Source organism: Chamaea fasciata, unplaced genomic scaffold (assembly GCF_029207755.1).
Source record: "Chamaea fasciata isolate MVZ Bird 193981 ecotype frontalis unplaced genomic scaffold, bChaFas1.0.hap1 SCAF_1, whole genome shotgun sequence".
In the NCBI taxonomy this organism is placed as follows: domain Eukaryota; kingdom Metazoa; phylum Chordata; class Aves; order Passeriformes; family Sylviidae; genus Chamaea; species Chamaea fasciata.
In genome coordinates, this window is record NW_027094086.1 from 118,047,779 (window position 1) to 118,065,732 (window position 17,954).

The 17,954-nt window shown below is 42.7% G+C and overlaps 1 protein-coding gene and 1 long non-coding RNA gene across 4 annotated transcripts in view; both read left to right on the forward strand.

Annotated features, from left to right (window-relative positions):
* LOC136296072 (uncharacterized) overlaps positions 1–4,950 on the forward strand; it is a 71,251-nt gene extending 66,301 nt beyond the window's left edge. For 2 of the 3 annotated variants that reach the window (XR_010722860.1, XR_010722859.1), the window contains one exon: positions 2,220–4,950. This is a non-coding gene — a long non-coding RNA (uncharacterized lncRNA). The remainder of the gene's footprint in view (positions 1–2,219) is intronic. The other variant, XR_010722862.1, reaches the window with a different exon arrangement.
* An 8,431-nt stretch (positions 4,951–13,381) lies between these two features.
* ANKRD28 (ankyrin repeat domain 28) overlaps positions 13,382–17,954 on the forward strand; it is a 119,228-nt gene continuing 114,655 nt past the window's right edge. The window contains exon 1 of the mRNA XM_066194943.1: positions 13,382–13,466. Coding sequence (XP_066051040.1) covers positions 13,440–13,466 — 27 coding nt within the window. The 5' untranslated portion in view covers positions 13,382–13,439. The remainder of the gene's footprint in view (positions 13,467–17,954) is intronic.

Here is a 17,954-nt window from a genome sequence, read left to right on the forward strand (position 1 = left end):
GTAGGCTTTCACTGCTTTTATAAAAATATTATGGACTGCAATTGTCATGGTCCACAAAGTGATGACAGAATTGAAGGCAGATGCTCTTGCAGCAACAGTGATTTCAAAGCTGTTTCCCTGAGACTGTAGTATTTGTAATGTGTGCATGAAGAAGGGATGAAATGCTGCTGAAACACAGCAGTGCTGGGACCATAATGGTGGTGATGGGATTTAGTGTACAAAAAAAATAGCAAGACAGGACTTTCCACTGATGCAAGAAGTAATAGCCCAATAATGTAGACTGGTCAGCCTTGCATTGCCATTTTTTTTAATCCTGAACTAATCATGTGTGAAAGCTATTACTACTGATGAATCCATATTCCTGTCTGTGTCTTCTCATGATCTGTATTAACTACAGCCACCACACCCTAAAAGTGTCCTCAGTGGGATTTTATAGTAGCCTTAAGGCTGTTGCTCACACAGGCTGATTGGTACCTTGGCCTGTGCTGTATTGCAGAGATGATTATAACATTGCCAGGCTGTAAAGACAAAGGGGAGGGGATGTAGACATTTTAACATATAGACTTTGAACCCCCCACTTGTTGCCTGAGAAGAAAAGTCATCCTTGCCACAGTAGGGCTGTGTGAGAGAATTCAAGAGAGGAAAAGAGAAACCACACGTGACTGGTCTTGCCTGAGCCCAAAGAAATGCCCTGCCAAGGCAGCAGTGAGTATTTCTGTAAGAGATCCTACCAGCCCAGAAGAGGAAATGGAGAAAAGATGTTAAGGATCTGTCTTGGGTTTTCTCAGGGGCACCTTGAAATTTTGCTAGCCCGCTATGTTTCCCAGTGCCTGCTCCTCAGGATGGAGCATTACCTTGGAGGTAAACAGGGAACAAGGAAGGAGGGCAATATAAATAATATTTGCACTAGCCTTGCATCTTCTGGAGATGTGAATATAGGACAAATAGAAAAGGGAACAACAACAACAACGACGACAACAAGCTTCCTAGATTTTCTACAGTTACCTGTTGCTTTCTTTGTGTTCTTAGCAGGATTAGGTTTGGGGAACATGTAGCATCACCTCCACCATGCAGCAGATTTCAGTGTTCTCTGTGGTCGTATGCTACAAAAACGTAGTTGCTGAGTGTGACAGTAGTTTTACCGCAATGCTAGAGGATGGCAAGAACCACGGGCCCATTGCAGGTTCATTAGCATAATTGGCATCTGCACTTATATGGATTCAGCATTACTGAAGCAGTTTCAAAGGGACTGATTATGTGCTGTATTCCTTGGAGCAGCATTTCAGCCAGAGATCCCACTGGGATGGAGCAGACATGAAAAAGAGCCCTAAATTTTATAGTGCTGTGTCAGTATTACTACAAGAAAAGTGTAGTAACTGAAAGAAATTTGTCACACGTAGGCAATTACCAGTTTAATGGATTTACATTGTTCTTTTAAATTTATCTTGATCAGTTCTCTGTTATAGCTTCCCTTGATCATCTAATAGCTTTGCTCTTTCCCTAGAAACTGAACTTCTGTGTTTTTCTGTTACTTTCATGCAAAATGTGGTCACTGACTTTGTGATCTAGAAAATAAGGTGTATCAGCACTCTAACAGCATTAAAATACAGGTTTCTGCTAGCAGCAGATTGTGCTCAGAGTTTTTTCTTTTCCTTTTGAAGCAAATGCCCAAATGTAACTGCACAGCCAGCAGGGCAAAATCAGCAAGCAGGATACAACATCATGCATTTGCTTGTCCCCAGGTTTGAGGATACAGACTAGAACAGCCAAAAAAATTCTGACTATGGCAACACCTGCTGAGAGCTCCAACCTGTACTTGGATCCTGCTCAAGTTTCAAGGATGTCCCAGCTACCTTACAGTTCTTACCCCAGCCAGTCTTGCACTGCAATGTAAAGTCATCAGGATTCCACACTTCTTTCTTTTTTTTTTACCCTGGATGTGCTAGAAAGTGGATGTATTCCTCCAGGATAATTTTGCACTGGAAGGCTAGTACAAGGATGCTGGAAAGGGTTGACAAACCTGAGTTGTACTTTTTATTTTTGAAGTAATTTCAGTTGTTAGATAAATATAACAATTATTTTTAACCTATGTGTATATTTGTATATATAAATAATATATTCTTATAATGGGCTATGCAGATTTAACATCACAAAATATGTGTATTATGAAATAAGGAATAGTGAAATAATGAAAAATTTTGTCTGTGCTCATGTTACAGTATGTGTACCTGCAGCTGTGCACAACCTGTGAGACCCGATGGCTGCCAGCTCTCCTGCCCAGGAGGGACACTGACAACCTACTGACAGTTTACAAGGACAGAAGCTAATCCAGTGGTGACTTTTGCTTTCACAGGTAAGAACTCAGGTTCTCATTCTGAAGGGCAGCTGTCACATCTTTCTGGAGAAAGGTCTCCAACACCAGGTCCCTCCCATTCAATTACCAAAGAATTCCAGGGATCTGTCTTAAGTCTCGGGGCTTAGTGGCTACAGGATCCCATCTAGATTTGTCATTGCTACAAGTGAAGAGAGACATGATAGTAATGGAGAGCCAGTAGTCTTTTAGACAGTCCTGTGTCTCTTACCATCCCAAGTTAACTTACCCCTTCTTCCCATACCTTGACCATGCAATTAAATGATTTGAATACTATGTTTTCAAATTAATGTGTTACTGTACTTTCTTAACCCAAAGGGGATTAAAATACTGAGTGTAAATGTTAAATATAATCACAGAAAAGACCACAGATGCCCTTAAACTGTCTTTGGGACACAGAGAAGAAAATTGTTTTCTCCGTTTTCTTCCGTAGATCACTGTTGGAGACAGCAAAGAAAGCATCACATATTTCTTTTGATATATCACAGAGAGTAAGCTGTGGGGTGCTGTAAAACACTGTTAAATACAAATATATTTTGGGAAGGATGATTAGATTTAATAAGGGTATTTAAAAACAGCACAAAATATGTCAGTGGGAATACAAATAGAATAGTTCTGTTATTTTTAAATTAAACTGATATAAGTATTTACATTTCTTTTTAATTTTTTTTCCTTTTAGAAGAAAGGAAAAGTAAATCTAGGTTTCCATTACAAAAGGGGCAGTGAGGATTTCCCTGTTTGCTCTCCAGAGTTTTCTTAAGCCTGATGTTTTGAATCAACGAGTTGAACAGAAACAGGATAAGCTGTGGGTCACAAATGAGGAACCAGATACCTATGGAATTGATGAGGTGATTAATATCACTTTCCTGTACATTTTGAAGAAAATCTGCTGTGTCCTGCACAGAAGTGTCTGTTTTGATGGGAACAGTCACCACCTATCCCACACCCTCTTTACATGGTTTCAGCAGGAAAAAAATTTACAGTTTCTATCTACGATAGTCATTAGAAATCACATTTAACAAGGAACAAAGGGCTCTAGGTCAAGCTTTGAATACCCAGAGACATCCCAGCCTTGCTAACAGGATGTGCTTTCACACGTGCATTTGGCAGCAGCCACTGGAAGCAGTCCCATAACTCCCACCCCTCTCTCCCAGCCCCATGCTATCCTTGACCATGCTTAGCAAGATTATTTCTGTGACTGCAATGAGCTGGCTCAGTGGACAAGTCTTAGTTAAAGATCATTCAAGAAAAAAAAAAAAAAGAAAAAAAAATAGAAAGAAAAAAGTTATTTTTCAGTCTAGCTGCTAAGGTGGCAGAAGCAGGCTCTTGGCAGTGCATCCAGGGATGCTCATATACCCAGCTGCTTGCAGCAGCTCCTGTGGAACCACAGCCTCACTGCAAAACTCCTCTGCTGAGGAACAGGAAAGAGTGAGGGGCGTCCTATTAGCTCACTTTATCCACCCTGGTGTTTGCTGACATGGAAGAGCACCAAGCTGGGTCAGGGAAAGGGATTGTGTGATAATGGAAATGATGGTAGTGCCAGCCCCAAGCAACTCAAATCCTGAGTTGGGCTGGCAGAAGACATAAGGTCTTTAAAAATAAGAAAGGTATTATTTATTTTAATTGTTGCTGCAGTCTTAACCTTTAGGGTACATGAGATACTGAATGCACATCTTCTTAGACTTTTCAGAGGGACTAGATTGATACAATCACAAACCAAGGTTTACATTCTGCTCAGAAAATATAACCAGCCTTTTCTTGGTGGCTCTTTATCTACTCAGCATATCTGACGTGTATCAGAAAGCAGAATCTGAATCTGATAACTTAATCAAAACTTACCAGGCTGCTGTGGTGGGCATGTGCTGCTGGGGCTGGCCATGATTCCTTGCTGCCAGCTCCAGGTAAGCAGTGAGGTCCCTGAGCTGCAGGCACCTGTAGGCACACAGTGCTGGTGGGTGAGCTCCAAGTCCACTGACCTGCTGGTGTGCCACACACACCATTTTGGGTCACAGCCTACTCCAGAGCCTGCCAAGTAAGTTGTCATCAGGAAATACTTTTCCCCTGCACTCTGCTGATTTAATTTGGCAAATCCTCTGAAGATCAAAACCTCCCATGAACCAGTAAAAGTTTCAGATTATGTATATCTCCTCTTGGGTTTATGGGTGATCAAAGAATGCCCATATGCATTATTTATGATGCAGCTGAAGTGTTTTGACAGAGTTGGAAAATGGACTATCAGGAGACGGTTCCAGCTCAGCACTGCTGATGGTCTGAGAGAAATCACAAGATTTACATTGGGTGAAAATCTGCAGATCAGCACATGCAGACCTGCCAATACATACACACAGATCTATATTTCACATTTGAGATAGGCACTTTTTTACAACCACAATTTGAGTGCCAACTTTCTTCTTCCCTCCCCTCCAGTGTGTTCTCACACAGCTTGGCCTCATGCAAGCCTGTCCAAAAGACTGCTATAAGAAAACAAACACTGATTTCAGGTGGATGAATATGTGACTCGCAGCCAAAACCACTTTGCCTTGCACAGTGCTTCTGTTTTGCATTATGAGTCATTACATGTACCTGTGAACAATGGGCTAAGCAGACACAGCCTGTTTTATGCAGGACCTGGTCACATCAGTGCAGAGGAATCGCTGGGTTCCCATGGTGGGAGGGCAGTGATGCGGCGACCTCAGCCCCAAAGATGTAAATGTCTGTACCAGATGTGAGGTGAAGGAGTTTATGCTGCATTTTTCCAAAGGGGAGAAGCAAAGGTATCAGACACTGAAAGGATTTTTGAGCTACATTTTATTTGTATTTGTTTGGCACAAAGACAATTCTGGCCAGTCTCCACAAGTGAAACTATTAATAATGTCTAACACCAGATACAATCATGCAGTGGAGCTGTTTCATTGCTCTCAGCAGATGCAGTGCAAGGCCGGCAGTGGCGGTTCTGGGTGGCTGGGGAAGGTACAATGCAGGCTGCAGCAAGCTGGCTTCCTTTTATCTCCAAAAAGCTGTCACAGATATGTGGAGAAAAGGACTCTTTTTGTGCTATGATGCTCTGATGGACATACTATTTTCTGGAAGTGTTAAAATTACAGCTAGATTCATTCACCTCGACTTCACCAAGTTTGGCCCCATCAAAAATGTCTCAGACCCCTGAAATCCACCTGAGCTCAGCAGCTCTGACCTTCGGCTGGGCACTGCTGTAGCCACAACCTTTTCCATCCAAACCCTCAGCAGGAGGGACGCTCAGAAGCCTCCTCTGTCCCCATTCAGGCACTCCTGCCTCTTTGCCACAGCCTGTCGGCAGTCGTGCAGCCCTGCCCGTGGCAGGGAATCCACTGAAAACCGATCCAGCCACGGCCTCGGCCCATCATCACTCTGCGAGTGCCAGACAGCGGTCAGGTTACCCGGGAGCTGACACAGCCGCCGCTGCCGCCTCATCCCTGCATCCTGCACCACCGCCACCGGCCTCGGGCTTGCAGGGCATGATCTCTGCGAAAGAAATTGCATGTTTTTCTACCAAAACGGCGTCTTTGCAGCTGAAAGGGTGTTGCTTTGATGCTTACAGAAATTTGTGAAAGAAATGAACAGCAGGAAATCTTATCTGGAATAGTAATGCAGATAGTAATAATGCCAGTAAAAAGAAAACTTCGGCATTCAGCCAAACGCCTGCTCTAAATGACAGCAGTAAGGAAATATATATATTTATATGGGTATAACATACAGTTATGTGTGGGTGGATGTGTCTGAGCTATAGTGCAGGGAAGATGCTAGTTATCCTTAGATCCATGGCAAGTCCAACAGCAATTCCCCTCCTCAATTTGTGTTTCAGCGGGCATTCAACTTAAAACACAATTCCACAGTATGACTGCAGGACTTAATTCTCAGGAACATAATAAATAAATTTCAGATTATTTTATAGAATTGGAAGACTTGCAGTTGAGAAACAAAACTACCCAGTGTGTGCAGAACTTTCAATACATGCTCACATTCCAGTTCACTTACTAATGGGCATGTGGGCAAATGCAAAGTCTTTCCCTAAATCAACAGTGTGTTGTACAGACCAGACTCCTGTACAGAACCATTGCCAAATATGTTGCATGGAACTTTTCCCGCATTTCAGTTAAATTAGGCTATTTCAGTGTATGTAAATTTAAATTTAGCAAATTTCACCTTATGGCAATGTAGTAGTCTACAGCCAGTACTTTAGGGAATATTTGGTGTTAATGTCTTCAGTAAAAGAGCTTTAATTACCTTCATCCCAGTGCTGGCTGATGTGGAGGTTATTATATCCACTTTTCCAAGAAAAGTATCATACTTTGCTATTTAGAAAATGAAAACACAGGTTATTAGCATGCCCTACAAGTTAAGAAACTCAGGCTGTGTCAGGTAAGGAGGGAGAGCAGATCATCAGTACAGATTCTGAGCAGAAAACACACCATATGCAGCTTGCTAGAGCTCAATCTTTGCACCTACTAAAGAAAAAAAAACCAAAAACACTGATTCCAGCACTGTAGTAGCAGACCCAGCTATCAAAGAGCTGAAACGCCTGATTTAATTCATTGTGGCATATGTTCTAGGGAGGGCAGGAGGAGCAAGTTACCAAATCCCAATTAATAATAAAGTTGGAGGTATTTTAATGCATTTTCTATGTGCATATCAACTGTCAGGTCCAAAGCAGCTCCAAAATCAGTACTAATGAAAAATCTCAGACTAAAATATCCATATATTAGGTTCTCTAACTGCTGCGACTGACAACAGTACTAACACGTACCTGTACGACTCCATTTTGTTTTAATATTTTATACAAATGGAAATCCTTTGCATGAGAATGAAGACAACATCGTGAAAACAGGAATAAAGTTGTCCATTAAGATGCAAAGATAAATGCAAACTGTTTGCTTCATTTTCTCTTCTTTGAGTTACAAATTTCTTGCTGTCATGAGAAACCTTTTCATCTTTCCTGAAATTCATCACTGTGGCACTCGGTTGACAAATGTATTCATCACAGTGTGTACTTCCCAGAGATTCCTGTCTTCTGCCTCAAGCACTTTATTCCTTTAGATGATAAAAGTATTTTTCTGAGAAGAGTTTACATACATATCTGTGTGGCTGTAGGCTCACGCACCTCATCAAAGTATTCGAAAAAATCGTACTTCCAAGAAAAAAAATCAGCTTTAAGGAGGGATATTCTTTATGACAGAATCTTATTTCCACAATGGCTGCGCAGTGATCATCCTTCCACTGTGTTTGGACAGTGAAATGCTCTCTGCTGTAGCAATTAAGGAGCATGCAAGCGCATTTTATGAACTTAAAAGTTTAGTTGGAGGTTCTCAATGTGTGGCAATGCAGCTACATTACTACATTTGGATGTGTAATAGCCATTTACATAAGATGGCATCAGGCAACACATTATTACTAGGTAGAATATGTGCGTATAGCTACAGCATTTTGGATTATACAGCCGTCCTGAGGGGAATGAGAGCTGAGAAAATTGACCATTACTACAGCAACTGTGGTATTGGAAAAATAAGCTTTTCTTCATCTTCACTTTTCTTTATGCACTTTATTTTCTTTATAAAATGTTCCCTTTTCAATGGCACCTACTCCCAGAGTATTGGGTGTGAAAGGGGAACTTGTGAAAGCAGAACTCCAACTTGTCCTCCTTTCTGAGCTTACACTGTGTAATGTAGCTAATTTTCATAAGTCTCATTTCCACTGGAATTTGGCTAGTGGAAAAAATGTCTTTTCCCTTGTTTCCCTATTCCCACCTTGGTGAGCACTTCAGTGCTTTGTAGCCAAATACGTAAACTATTAACTGGAATCACTTTCCCAGAATTGAAACCAAACCAGTTTGAAAGCAAAGCCCAGAGGATATAGCCAATAACGGATCTTCATCTCATCAGGAGAGGAAATTTATGTATGCAGAAATCCTCTTCTCTAAACAGGCAGCTGGTTTCAATATTAGAATTATATCATCCACCATCAGAAAGAAAGGGGTTTGGATGCCCAAAAATTTCTCATTCAGAAGTCAGATCTTCTATTTTGCTTCTCGCATGAAAATCGGCATTTCCATTTTAATACTTTCACTACTACCCCTTAATACTTTGCTACAGAACTGGTGAAATGCATTTCAACAAAATATCCCTGTGTACCAGGTGAAACCTCCCAACAAGATTTGATGGTGCATAAAGCTTTCAGCCAGCCAAGGTGACTGACCAAAACTCATTCCCTCTCCTTGGGCTTAGGTGCTTCATGTTGGTTGTTAGTCTTTGAAGAACTGGCCAGGCCAGAAAAAATAATTTGCAAAATCACATCCCACTGGAGTTTCCAGTTAGTCAATACTGTCCACTCTGATGTACAATGAGCCTGAAAAAAAAACCCAAAACTTTATGAGGCATTTGGTTATTTATATAAACAAAGCAGAGTATTTTGTTGAATAAATAAAAGTAAAATATTCTATTTTGTTTATATAAAGAATTCTGTCAAAAATATTCTAGCCTATGAACACTAATTCGAGGTAGAATGATATGAGAATGTATGAGAGTGCCGATACTCACTGTGTTTTAAGAGGGAGTCATTTTGGGGTGGGCTAATAAAAGAAAATATGTTAATTATGTTTTTCTTTCCATGTCTCAGGTAATTTTAAAGATACAATTTATGTATCTTTAATGTTTATTATATTCATTTTGGCTCCACAGCTACTCAGAACTAATAGATTTTCAGATCTCATTCCCAAGAGCATACAACTTCTTTTCACTATGCTTGGACAGTTTGGAGACATAAAAAAAAGAAATCATAAGATGATTTTGCATAAAATTTTCCTCTCTGTCCACCCAGACACCAGGATCCCTTGTACCTTTCTTATGTCTCTTTGAGACCCTATCCTGCTGAAGAAGATAATTTATGGGGAAAAAAAGTTGAATGGTATTCAGACTAGAAGAAATGTGAACATGATTTCTAATATGTGATTCCAGATAAAACTGCTACCTTTGTAAATGCCTCCTTTGTATCCCCTTTTTACAAGTATTACTGTATGTTTTTACCAGTAATACTGTAAAATAGGCAGCATAAGGACACACCAAACATCTTGCAAACTTTCTGAAACATTTTTCCTATCAAAATGTGAGTGATGTAATTTCTTGCCATTGCTGCCTCATTCTGTAAGTTCTTAATTTTCTGTTTTCTCTCACTTCTACTTGAATTTTCCTTAGAATACAGGACTGATAGAAACTTAGAGCTGTTTTGCTAGCCCTTGTCCCTTGTTGATTGCTCAAAGGACACTCATATTTGCCCTACCCTCCTCTGGATATTAAATTTGTTTTTTCAATAAGGAGGGCACAGGAGTTCTCTCTCCTCCTGTCTGCACCAGACAGGAACAAAATTGGTCTAATGAGCCACCATAAGCATAAGGGTGCTTTAGAAGTGCCAGTCGATGGTATTTGATTGATGAAGACATTATGATACTTAATATGTTTCCACCACAGTCAGTAACTATGAACAGCCCACAATTCAAAATGTAATCTCTGGGACAGAACTACAAATCCTTGACTGTTTCAGATTTTGATAGATAAAAGGTGTCACAGAATGTGTAAAAATCTTTATGATGATGCTCCCAGCGTACCATTATAAAATGAGTGTGGTTTCCATCTAGCTCCCCAGTAGTGCTGATTCAGGGCCATAAAGAGAAATGCATCCCTCTGCTGCAAACTATAACATTTATATTGATTTCAGACACCTTCTATTCTGCGCAAAAATAAAATTAGCCCTGCTTTAATTTGGGAGTACAGGGCAGTGTTTGGAGGAGAGCAGTGGCAAGGAGGACTCCTGGATTCTATTCCTAGCCACAGCAGTGACTCATGCCATGACCTTGGTGTGAGCCTGTTGACCTCCGTGCCTGTTTACCCATGTTGAACAATGAAAAATGAATGAATACCTACTTCACTGGGGTTGAAGCCCTCAGCCAGAAAGAGCCAAGCATATGGGCATTCCTGGCAAAGTAAATAAATCAGGAAGATGTTTCAGATGAGTTCAGAAAACATCTCCAGTATGAGGTTTCTATGGTCTCTTCAATTCGATCCCGTTATGTATTTCAGTGCAGCACACACGGTCCTATCTTTAAAACACTGGGTAGTGTTACGTGCTGTGGGATATGTTACAGCATGAAGATTTAATATTAACATTAATGGGAGCTGTGCAGTTAAAGCCCATGGCTCTCTGCTGAAAGTGTGCCCTCAGGAGAGCTGGGCTGCTAATAATTTACCAATTGTCCAATTAAAAAGTGTTGTGGAATTTTCTAACTTCTGCAGATGTATCTTCTGAACACTATCAGAAATGCTGTGGCTCTCGGTATGTTTGTATGTCAATACTCAGTCTTGCGTGAAATATGTGAATGTTCCTAAGGGACGCTTGGGCAGTTACTTGTCCTTTAACAAAAACATTTAAAAGCACTCATTTCCTTGCAGCAGTGTTACGTCTAACTTCTGAGATTTCCTTTTTGTTCTATTTCTATCACTCTGCAGTCAAATACTGTATTTTGGGGACACTAGCAGATCAGGCAATAATACTGTTGGTGATATTCTCTTTTTTTTGTTTCAGTTCTAATGACCATTTGGGCTGTTTTTCACAGAATAAGAATAAGGCAGTAGTTTATATTGTGACTTGAGTAACAATATCCACATGCAACTGATTGGTATCAGGGAAACAACACTAAGAAAATCCCCCACTTCTGTGTTATCCATTTTCACGTATGCAAACCATCTCAACAACCCCTTGTGCTGAAACTGAAACAGCCAGGTATCTCCAAGATCCGTATTTTTACTTCTACATTTTACCACCTAAACTTTTTCATGCTATTTTATCTTATATTATCAGCGGTCAGAGATCTGTTGGTTGATGACACATATAAGTGCAGATGGTTCAGCCAACAGGCCTGTCCCTGGCTGTATCCTGAGTGCTGCAGTAAGGAGCTGGAAAACCAATAACATAAAGATTTGCCTTCCCCCACTGAAACAGAACCTGGCTCCAAGCTGCACGAGGTGCTCCTGAGACAGGTGAGACAGTTTCATGTAGGATAAACTGTCTACATAAATTGGTCAAAATAGCAGGTAAGCTGAAATTAGATGCTTTTCTAAATAACTCCATAAAGTGATAAGCTTCACGGAGGGCGAAAGGACTTTATCAGCTGCCAGACATTCTTTTCACTTTGAAAAGGAGCAGTCTAATTTGGGGACAGACAAAAGCAATGCTTCCTGATGTCATTTTCTCCTTCACTGACTGCATTGATAAAATTATCTCTAATTTCCACAAGCATTGGCCTCTTTACCACATTGTTATCACAGTCCTCAACCGTTTTGCACAGTCTAAAAATCTACCTGTTTCATATTTGCAATTTATGAAATACTTCTATTCACAAACAAACAACAACAAAAACCCATACATATGCAAATAATAAATTAGAGGGCTATTTGAAATTAAAACATTTACTTATCATCATCAGCATTTCTGGACATACCCAGATGTCAAAAACATTCATTTAGAAAGTGCGGCAATGTTGATTTTTTTTCCTTTGCCTGGTAAAATCAGACCAAAAAATTTAGACCAGTTAATTCTTAACTGGTTAAAATAAAATAAGCCAAACAAACATACCCCATCAGATCACTGGTATTCAAAGCTAACTAAAATATCTGTCTCAGTATCTATAGAAAACCCTTCTGTTCTCATGTTGACATTCTCCAAAAGAACATGTCCACGTGCCAGGCTCCTACAGGAATCAGTAACAAGCACAGGAGTGAGGGCACAACCACACAAATGAGGGTTCACACACAATACTCTCGTTGCTTTATTAAAATTTCATTTTTCTTATGTTAATACTAAAGTCTAAGTAGATTTAACTGCATGTGGAGCATTAAGAAGTTACAGTCTATATTGAAGCTACAAGAAAATCAAGAAACTTGAAACATTCTCATCAGCATTATCTGTAGCAGTATGCAATTCCGAAAAGTGTCAGTCTCTGTAGTCTGCTATTTGTTAGGCAGGGAAATCAAAATTCAGGAGAAAATAACTCCTCCCAGTCATAGACACCATGCTGGGCTGGCTGGCTGCAGCATTATATTATGGAAGAGAAGCCCAGTCTAATTTCAGGGTTACAGACATCACTTCTGGTTCCTTTCACAAGAGGCTTTTCAAGTCCCACCTATGTCCTTCCTATTCTAATATGTCACTTTGTGCTTGATGTACAGCATATAATAAGCCTCTAAATTATGTGTCAAAATACAGTATCAGAGCATTGCAGATGACATCTCCGCTGGTCCTCTGCCAGAAGAGGTGAACACTGAATAAATACATTGCAAAACCATCTTTCTCTTTTTCGAATTAACTGTCTTCGGCATTTTATTGGTACACGTCTTTTCCGTCTGGCATTTTGTCAGAGCGTCTTTCTGTGTGTTTATCCGGCCTGCTGACACTCCCAGCACGACGCCTCTCCAGCTCCCCCTCCTTCCTTCCCGGACCCTTCCCCTGGGATCAGGATCTCAGAGCTGCCTTTGGTGCCGGAGGAATCCCGCCTCGGGCCAAGCCGCCTGTGCCGGTAACCCCGTCCCGGGGCTTTTCGCTCCGAGTCGCTCAGTCCATGCCTGGCCATTCCCAGGGCCCGCGCTGCTGCCGGGCCGTGCCCGCTCCGCTCCCACGTGCCCATCGCACGTTATCGCCCCGTGCCGGGCCCGCCGCGCCCGACCCGCCAATCAGCACCGCCCTTACTCTGCCCCGCCTCTCGAGGGCCAATCAGCGAGACCCTTGGTGGTGCGCGCGGGCGGGTTCATTCAGGAAGCGGCTGGGGAGCGCGAGCGGCGGGGCGGGGCCGGCGGGGCGGGGCGCGAGGAGGCCCCGCCCCCAGCGGGGCAGGGCGCTCGGCCCCGGCGCGGGGCGGTGGCGGCGGGCGCGGGGGGCGTGGCCGGGGGCGCGGGCGGCGCGCGGGCGGTGGCGGCGGGGGGGCGTGGCCGCGCGGCGCGCGGAGCCGGGAGTCGTTGGCGGCGGGCGGAGGCGGCGGCGCGCGCTCGCCATGGTGTTCCTGAAACTCCGCGAGCAGGTGGGGATTCCCGAGCTTCCCTTCCCTTCTCCTCCCCTCCCGGTGCCGCCGGGCGCGCCCTCCGCCGCCGCGGGGTGCCGTGCGTGCGCGGGTGACAGGCGGCGGGCAGCGGGAGGCAGCATGGCTGCTGCCGCCGCCGGGGTCCGGGCTGGGTGGGAGGCGCCATGTGTGCGCTGGCAGGTACCGGGCCGAACAGGTGGCCGCGGCAGCCCGCCCGCCCCTCGCCTTGCCTCGCCGGCGGGTCCCTACCGAACCCCCGCCCCGCAGCGGAGGGGAAGCTCGGGAGGGGTGATGGGGGTGGGTCTGACGGCTCCCCCCGGGCCAGCCCTGCCCCGCGCCTGTTTTGGAAAGGGAAGGGTCTCTGTACGCGGGGACCCGGGCCTGAGGGACTGGCCCGGGAGAGGGGATCGACCCGGAGACTGCCGGCGGGCTGTGGCGTGCCCGGAGCGGGAGCTGGAGCTGGCGCCGCTCCCCCGGACCCGGACCCGGCCCTGGCCCTGCGCAGTTTCACGTGCCCGGGAGCCGCCTGCTCGTCCCTCCACCTTTCCCTTCCAGGCCTTTAAAATCTTTTGTTTGGCCGCCGTGTCTTTCGCCTCCCGCGGTCTTGACAGACCTTCCCCGAGCCCGCGCTCCCCTCCTGAAAGCGAAGGAGGTTCTTCGTGCCTTCAGTGGGTTGTTGCTCTCGTCGCATCACACCCTTCTTTGTCTGCCAGGCTCTTCGGTTTCCATCCCAGCTGGTGAAAAATACTTGTCTTCGCTGCTCTGTCCTTTCTTGGTGTCTCCCCTGTCCTACCTATTGTCTCCTGTGCGGTATCAGGATACAAAGGTGGGAGGGTCTGCGCTGCCAGTTTGCCGCCTATGAAAAGATGTTTCTTAGGAATGGTGTTTTCTCGTGTTTTCATGTGTGTGAGGTCAAATTCCATGTGAAAAACTCATACATCCTGCAGTGGGTCTCCTTGTTACTCTTCCTTAAAGATAACGAACTGTAGCACTTGAAGACCCCACCCCCTTAAAAAAAATTGAAAAAGGGCCTGTAGAAACTTGGGTGGTTAGGCAGCTGGTATCCTGTGTTTGTTATGCTGATCAGTATCAGCCCATCCTTACCTGCAAGTCCTTTCATTAGTTACCTGTTTTTACTCTTAGGTTGCATGATCCCTCGGGATTTTGTTCTAAGGAACATTTGGTGATACGGGGCTGGGATCTCTCGTGTCCTGCTGTGTTGTATGTAAACTTGGTGAAGTCTCATGTTGTTTCAGAACTTCACCTATGAATCAGCAACAATTGTGGATCTGAAATCCACTTAGTGTCCCTTGAGTTAGATCTCCTTTCAGGATTTGTTGCTGTTCTTGTATGGGAGACTTCCCACAGAAATAAGCACTTGTTCATCTCTTCTATTAAATAAACCCTTCTGCAAGTAATCGTTGTGAAATAGTTAGCAAAAACCCCATTATCAATATGTTAACATGAAAGTACTGTCTTTCAGAACTTTGCTTCTGGGAAGGATCCTGCTGTTGACAGGTGTGGAAGGGAAATATCGGACTGTGTGGGACCATTGGTTTGACAGAGTAATGCATGTGAGGCTTTCAGCTTCTGTCATAATGCAAGTTTTAATCCAGAAGAAGTACAAGGTGGATTTTTTAGAGGCTTCACAGATTTGTAAAGGTGAATTGATACACTGGGAATTGAAGTATTCTTTTGCATAAAGGAGGGAGTGCTAGGCAGGGGAGGGAAGGAGGGAAGGAAGGGAATGCTGGTTTTGGACAGTCTTTTGTAGAGGGAGTGATTTTTAGCAGCAGCTGCATTTCTGCTGCTGAAGTGTCAGTTGCTTGACAAATCAGTTATTTCAAACTGAATTCTGTTATAACTGCCAAAGAATGCCAAAAAGTCATGAGGAATCCTGTTAACATGAAATCCCTCAGCTTTGGTAGGCACAGAGCATTCCTGCAGGTCAGTATTGCAGTGTGCTGCAAGATGAGGACAGGATGCTGTACTGAGAGTGTGGCACCACCTGCTCTTTATGAAAACCAACCTGTGGTACTGTATGGGAGTAGAGGTGTTCCTCTTCAGTGGTTCATGAAACATGCTTCTTGTTTGCTTGGACCATATGCTTTGCTCCACAGTGGTGTGTTTGGTTACAATAAAGTAAGTTGTCTAGTGTATTTGTGGTCCTTATAGTGACTCTGTCTTCAGTGGTGGCTGTGCTTCACAGGGAAATGCAAAGGCTGCTCTATTGTTTGTGCTGTCCAGCTGCTGTGAAGAAGGGAAGTGATTTGCTAGATTCTTTCTACAACTATCAGATTAATAACTTTCTGAAACAAAAATTTTACTAAATGAAGTATTACTTAAATGTAATTATCAGGATTATTTTTCCTGATACAACATAAACCTGTTGATGTTATTCTTTGATAATGTAGAAGGGCTCTGTGTTAAATGTCAGAACTATGCTGGAGACAGACAGACTTATGCCATACAAGGAGCTTAGTGTTTTCTTGCACTTGCTTAGTTTTTCAAGTTACTGGAAGCTAGTATAAAAGCAGTGCTGGGGAAGTTACAACGAGGTGAGAAATTCTGCTCTGAGGCTCTTAGTTGAGCTGGGAGGGTGAAATCCCAGTTCCGCTTGCTTGATTTAATTTACTTAGTACCTGATAAACAAAACTTTGATCCTGCAGATGCTTAATGTGTTTGTGAAGCTCAAATATTTGTTTGTCTGTGGAGGCTGATTTGACACATTTAACCTTCAGAATACACATTTTCCACGCACTGAGAAAAGTAGGCCTTTCCTTGGGTTCAACAACCAGCCAGCCAGTACATTATCTATACATTTGTGTTACTACTTGAGCTTTATTGCTTTGCCATCCTACCAGGTAGGAATATGTTTCAAAAATTTGACATAAATGAGGGTGTACACTGCACTTTCAGAAGTGACTTGTGTTTGCTTTCAAAGTATATCTGGTATCAAGAAATCTCATAAGCCATGTTTGCAAAAATTGCATTTAAAGCTAAATTGAACTGTATTGGGCAAAGCTGATACCTGTAATGCTCAATAGCAAACTGTAACTCAGGTATAGAAAAGCAATAATTGAATGTCAAATTAAAAGCTGTAGATTGTTCTCGTTGCTCTTGGGTTTTTGTGCAGTGTTGTGCAGTTGTTGTTTAATAACAAAGGAAACAAATCTGCAGATTCTGAATGTTACACTATTCAAGGTAGAGATGAAAAATATGGTAAATGTCCATTATAATTGAGATATTATTGCTGTTAAATTTATTTGCTTTTGTACTGTCTTCATATATTGGTGCTTGTATACCAGGTTCTTCCAGATGAGATGCTGCTTTAACGACAAAAATGCTAAGTGAGATGAAGACTAGAAAAGTTTGTTTCTTCCTGAAATGCTGTGTTACACTGCTGCAGTAGGAAACTGCACTGACAGTCCAGTTTAGGTCAAGGGTTACTAATGTTTTATCACTTTTTTTTTTTTTTTGAGGGGGGGTGGGGATTGTGTGGAAGGGAAGGTATGGGTGGGGGGAAAAAAAACGGAGTAACTTGCTTGTGGATATCCATAGTGGTATGCCTTGGTCTCCTGAGTCAAAACCCTCTCACCTGTGCATAGCTAACTGTGAAAGGCTAAGTATCTTCTGGGCTTTTTGTTATGCAATCATAGTTTCTAGGTACATTAATTGTTTCCCAGAACAGATACATTCTTACTCTTTAAGGGGTTGTGAGTTAGTCTCTCATACACCTAAGAGGTAATTGACAGCTTAGTTTTTCTTAATGTGTAGGTGAAATTTGGATTGCCCAACAGCCCAGGGATTTATTCCTTTTCTGTTACAAGCCTTACCTGCATATGTGCCTACAGGTCATCTTTTAGGCTCATATAAGCCTATATCTCAGCAGAGTTTTGCTGAAAGGTGTGAAACTAATCAAAACTGTTTTTTTTTTTTTTCTTTAGTTTTGCAGCTATATAACTGTTTCTGGAAAATCTCACTGACTGGATGCAGTGTCATTGTATTTAGCAAAGCTTTATTATTTTCTTTGAGTGCATCATAGTTTTAATATTATGCATTCCCCATTTTCTCTGAATCTTAAACATGTAATAGGAAGATGTGTTAGGGCTAATAATGATGGGCATTTGGAAGGATTTTGTATGGGATTTTCCTCTATGACTGCTATACTGTGCTTGGGGCAGTGCATTTATTTCCAGAAGTCAGATATGAGTGGTAAGGATCTGAGTAGGAACAACTGCATGAGGATATTAGAATGACCACTTATCTTCAAAGTCCTTGAACAGTGAGAGCACTGACTTCTTTATTGCCCATTTATATCTTTCTCTTAGCTAAGATGGATCTTGTTCAATTGGCAGTTAAACAAATGTTTGCAGTGTCATAGTGAACGCTCTGAATGCCTCTATGGTTGCTATTTTCATTACTGCCAGAGTTAGACTTCATTCTTTTAGAATTCATGCCAAGAATAAATGTCCCAACTAGTTCCTT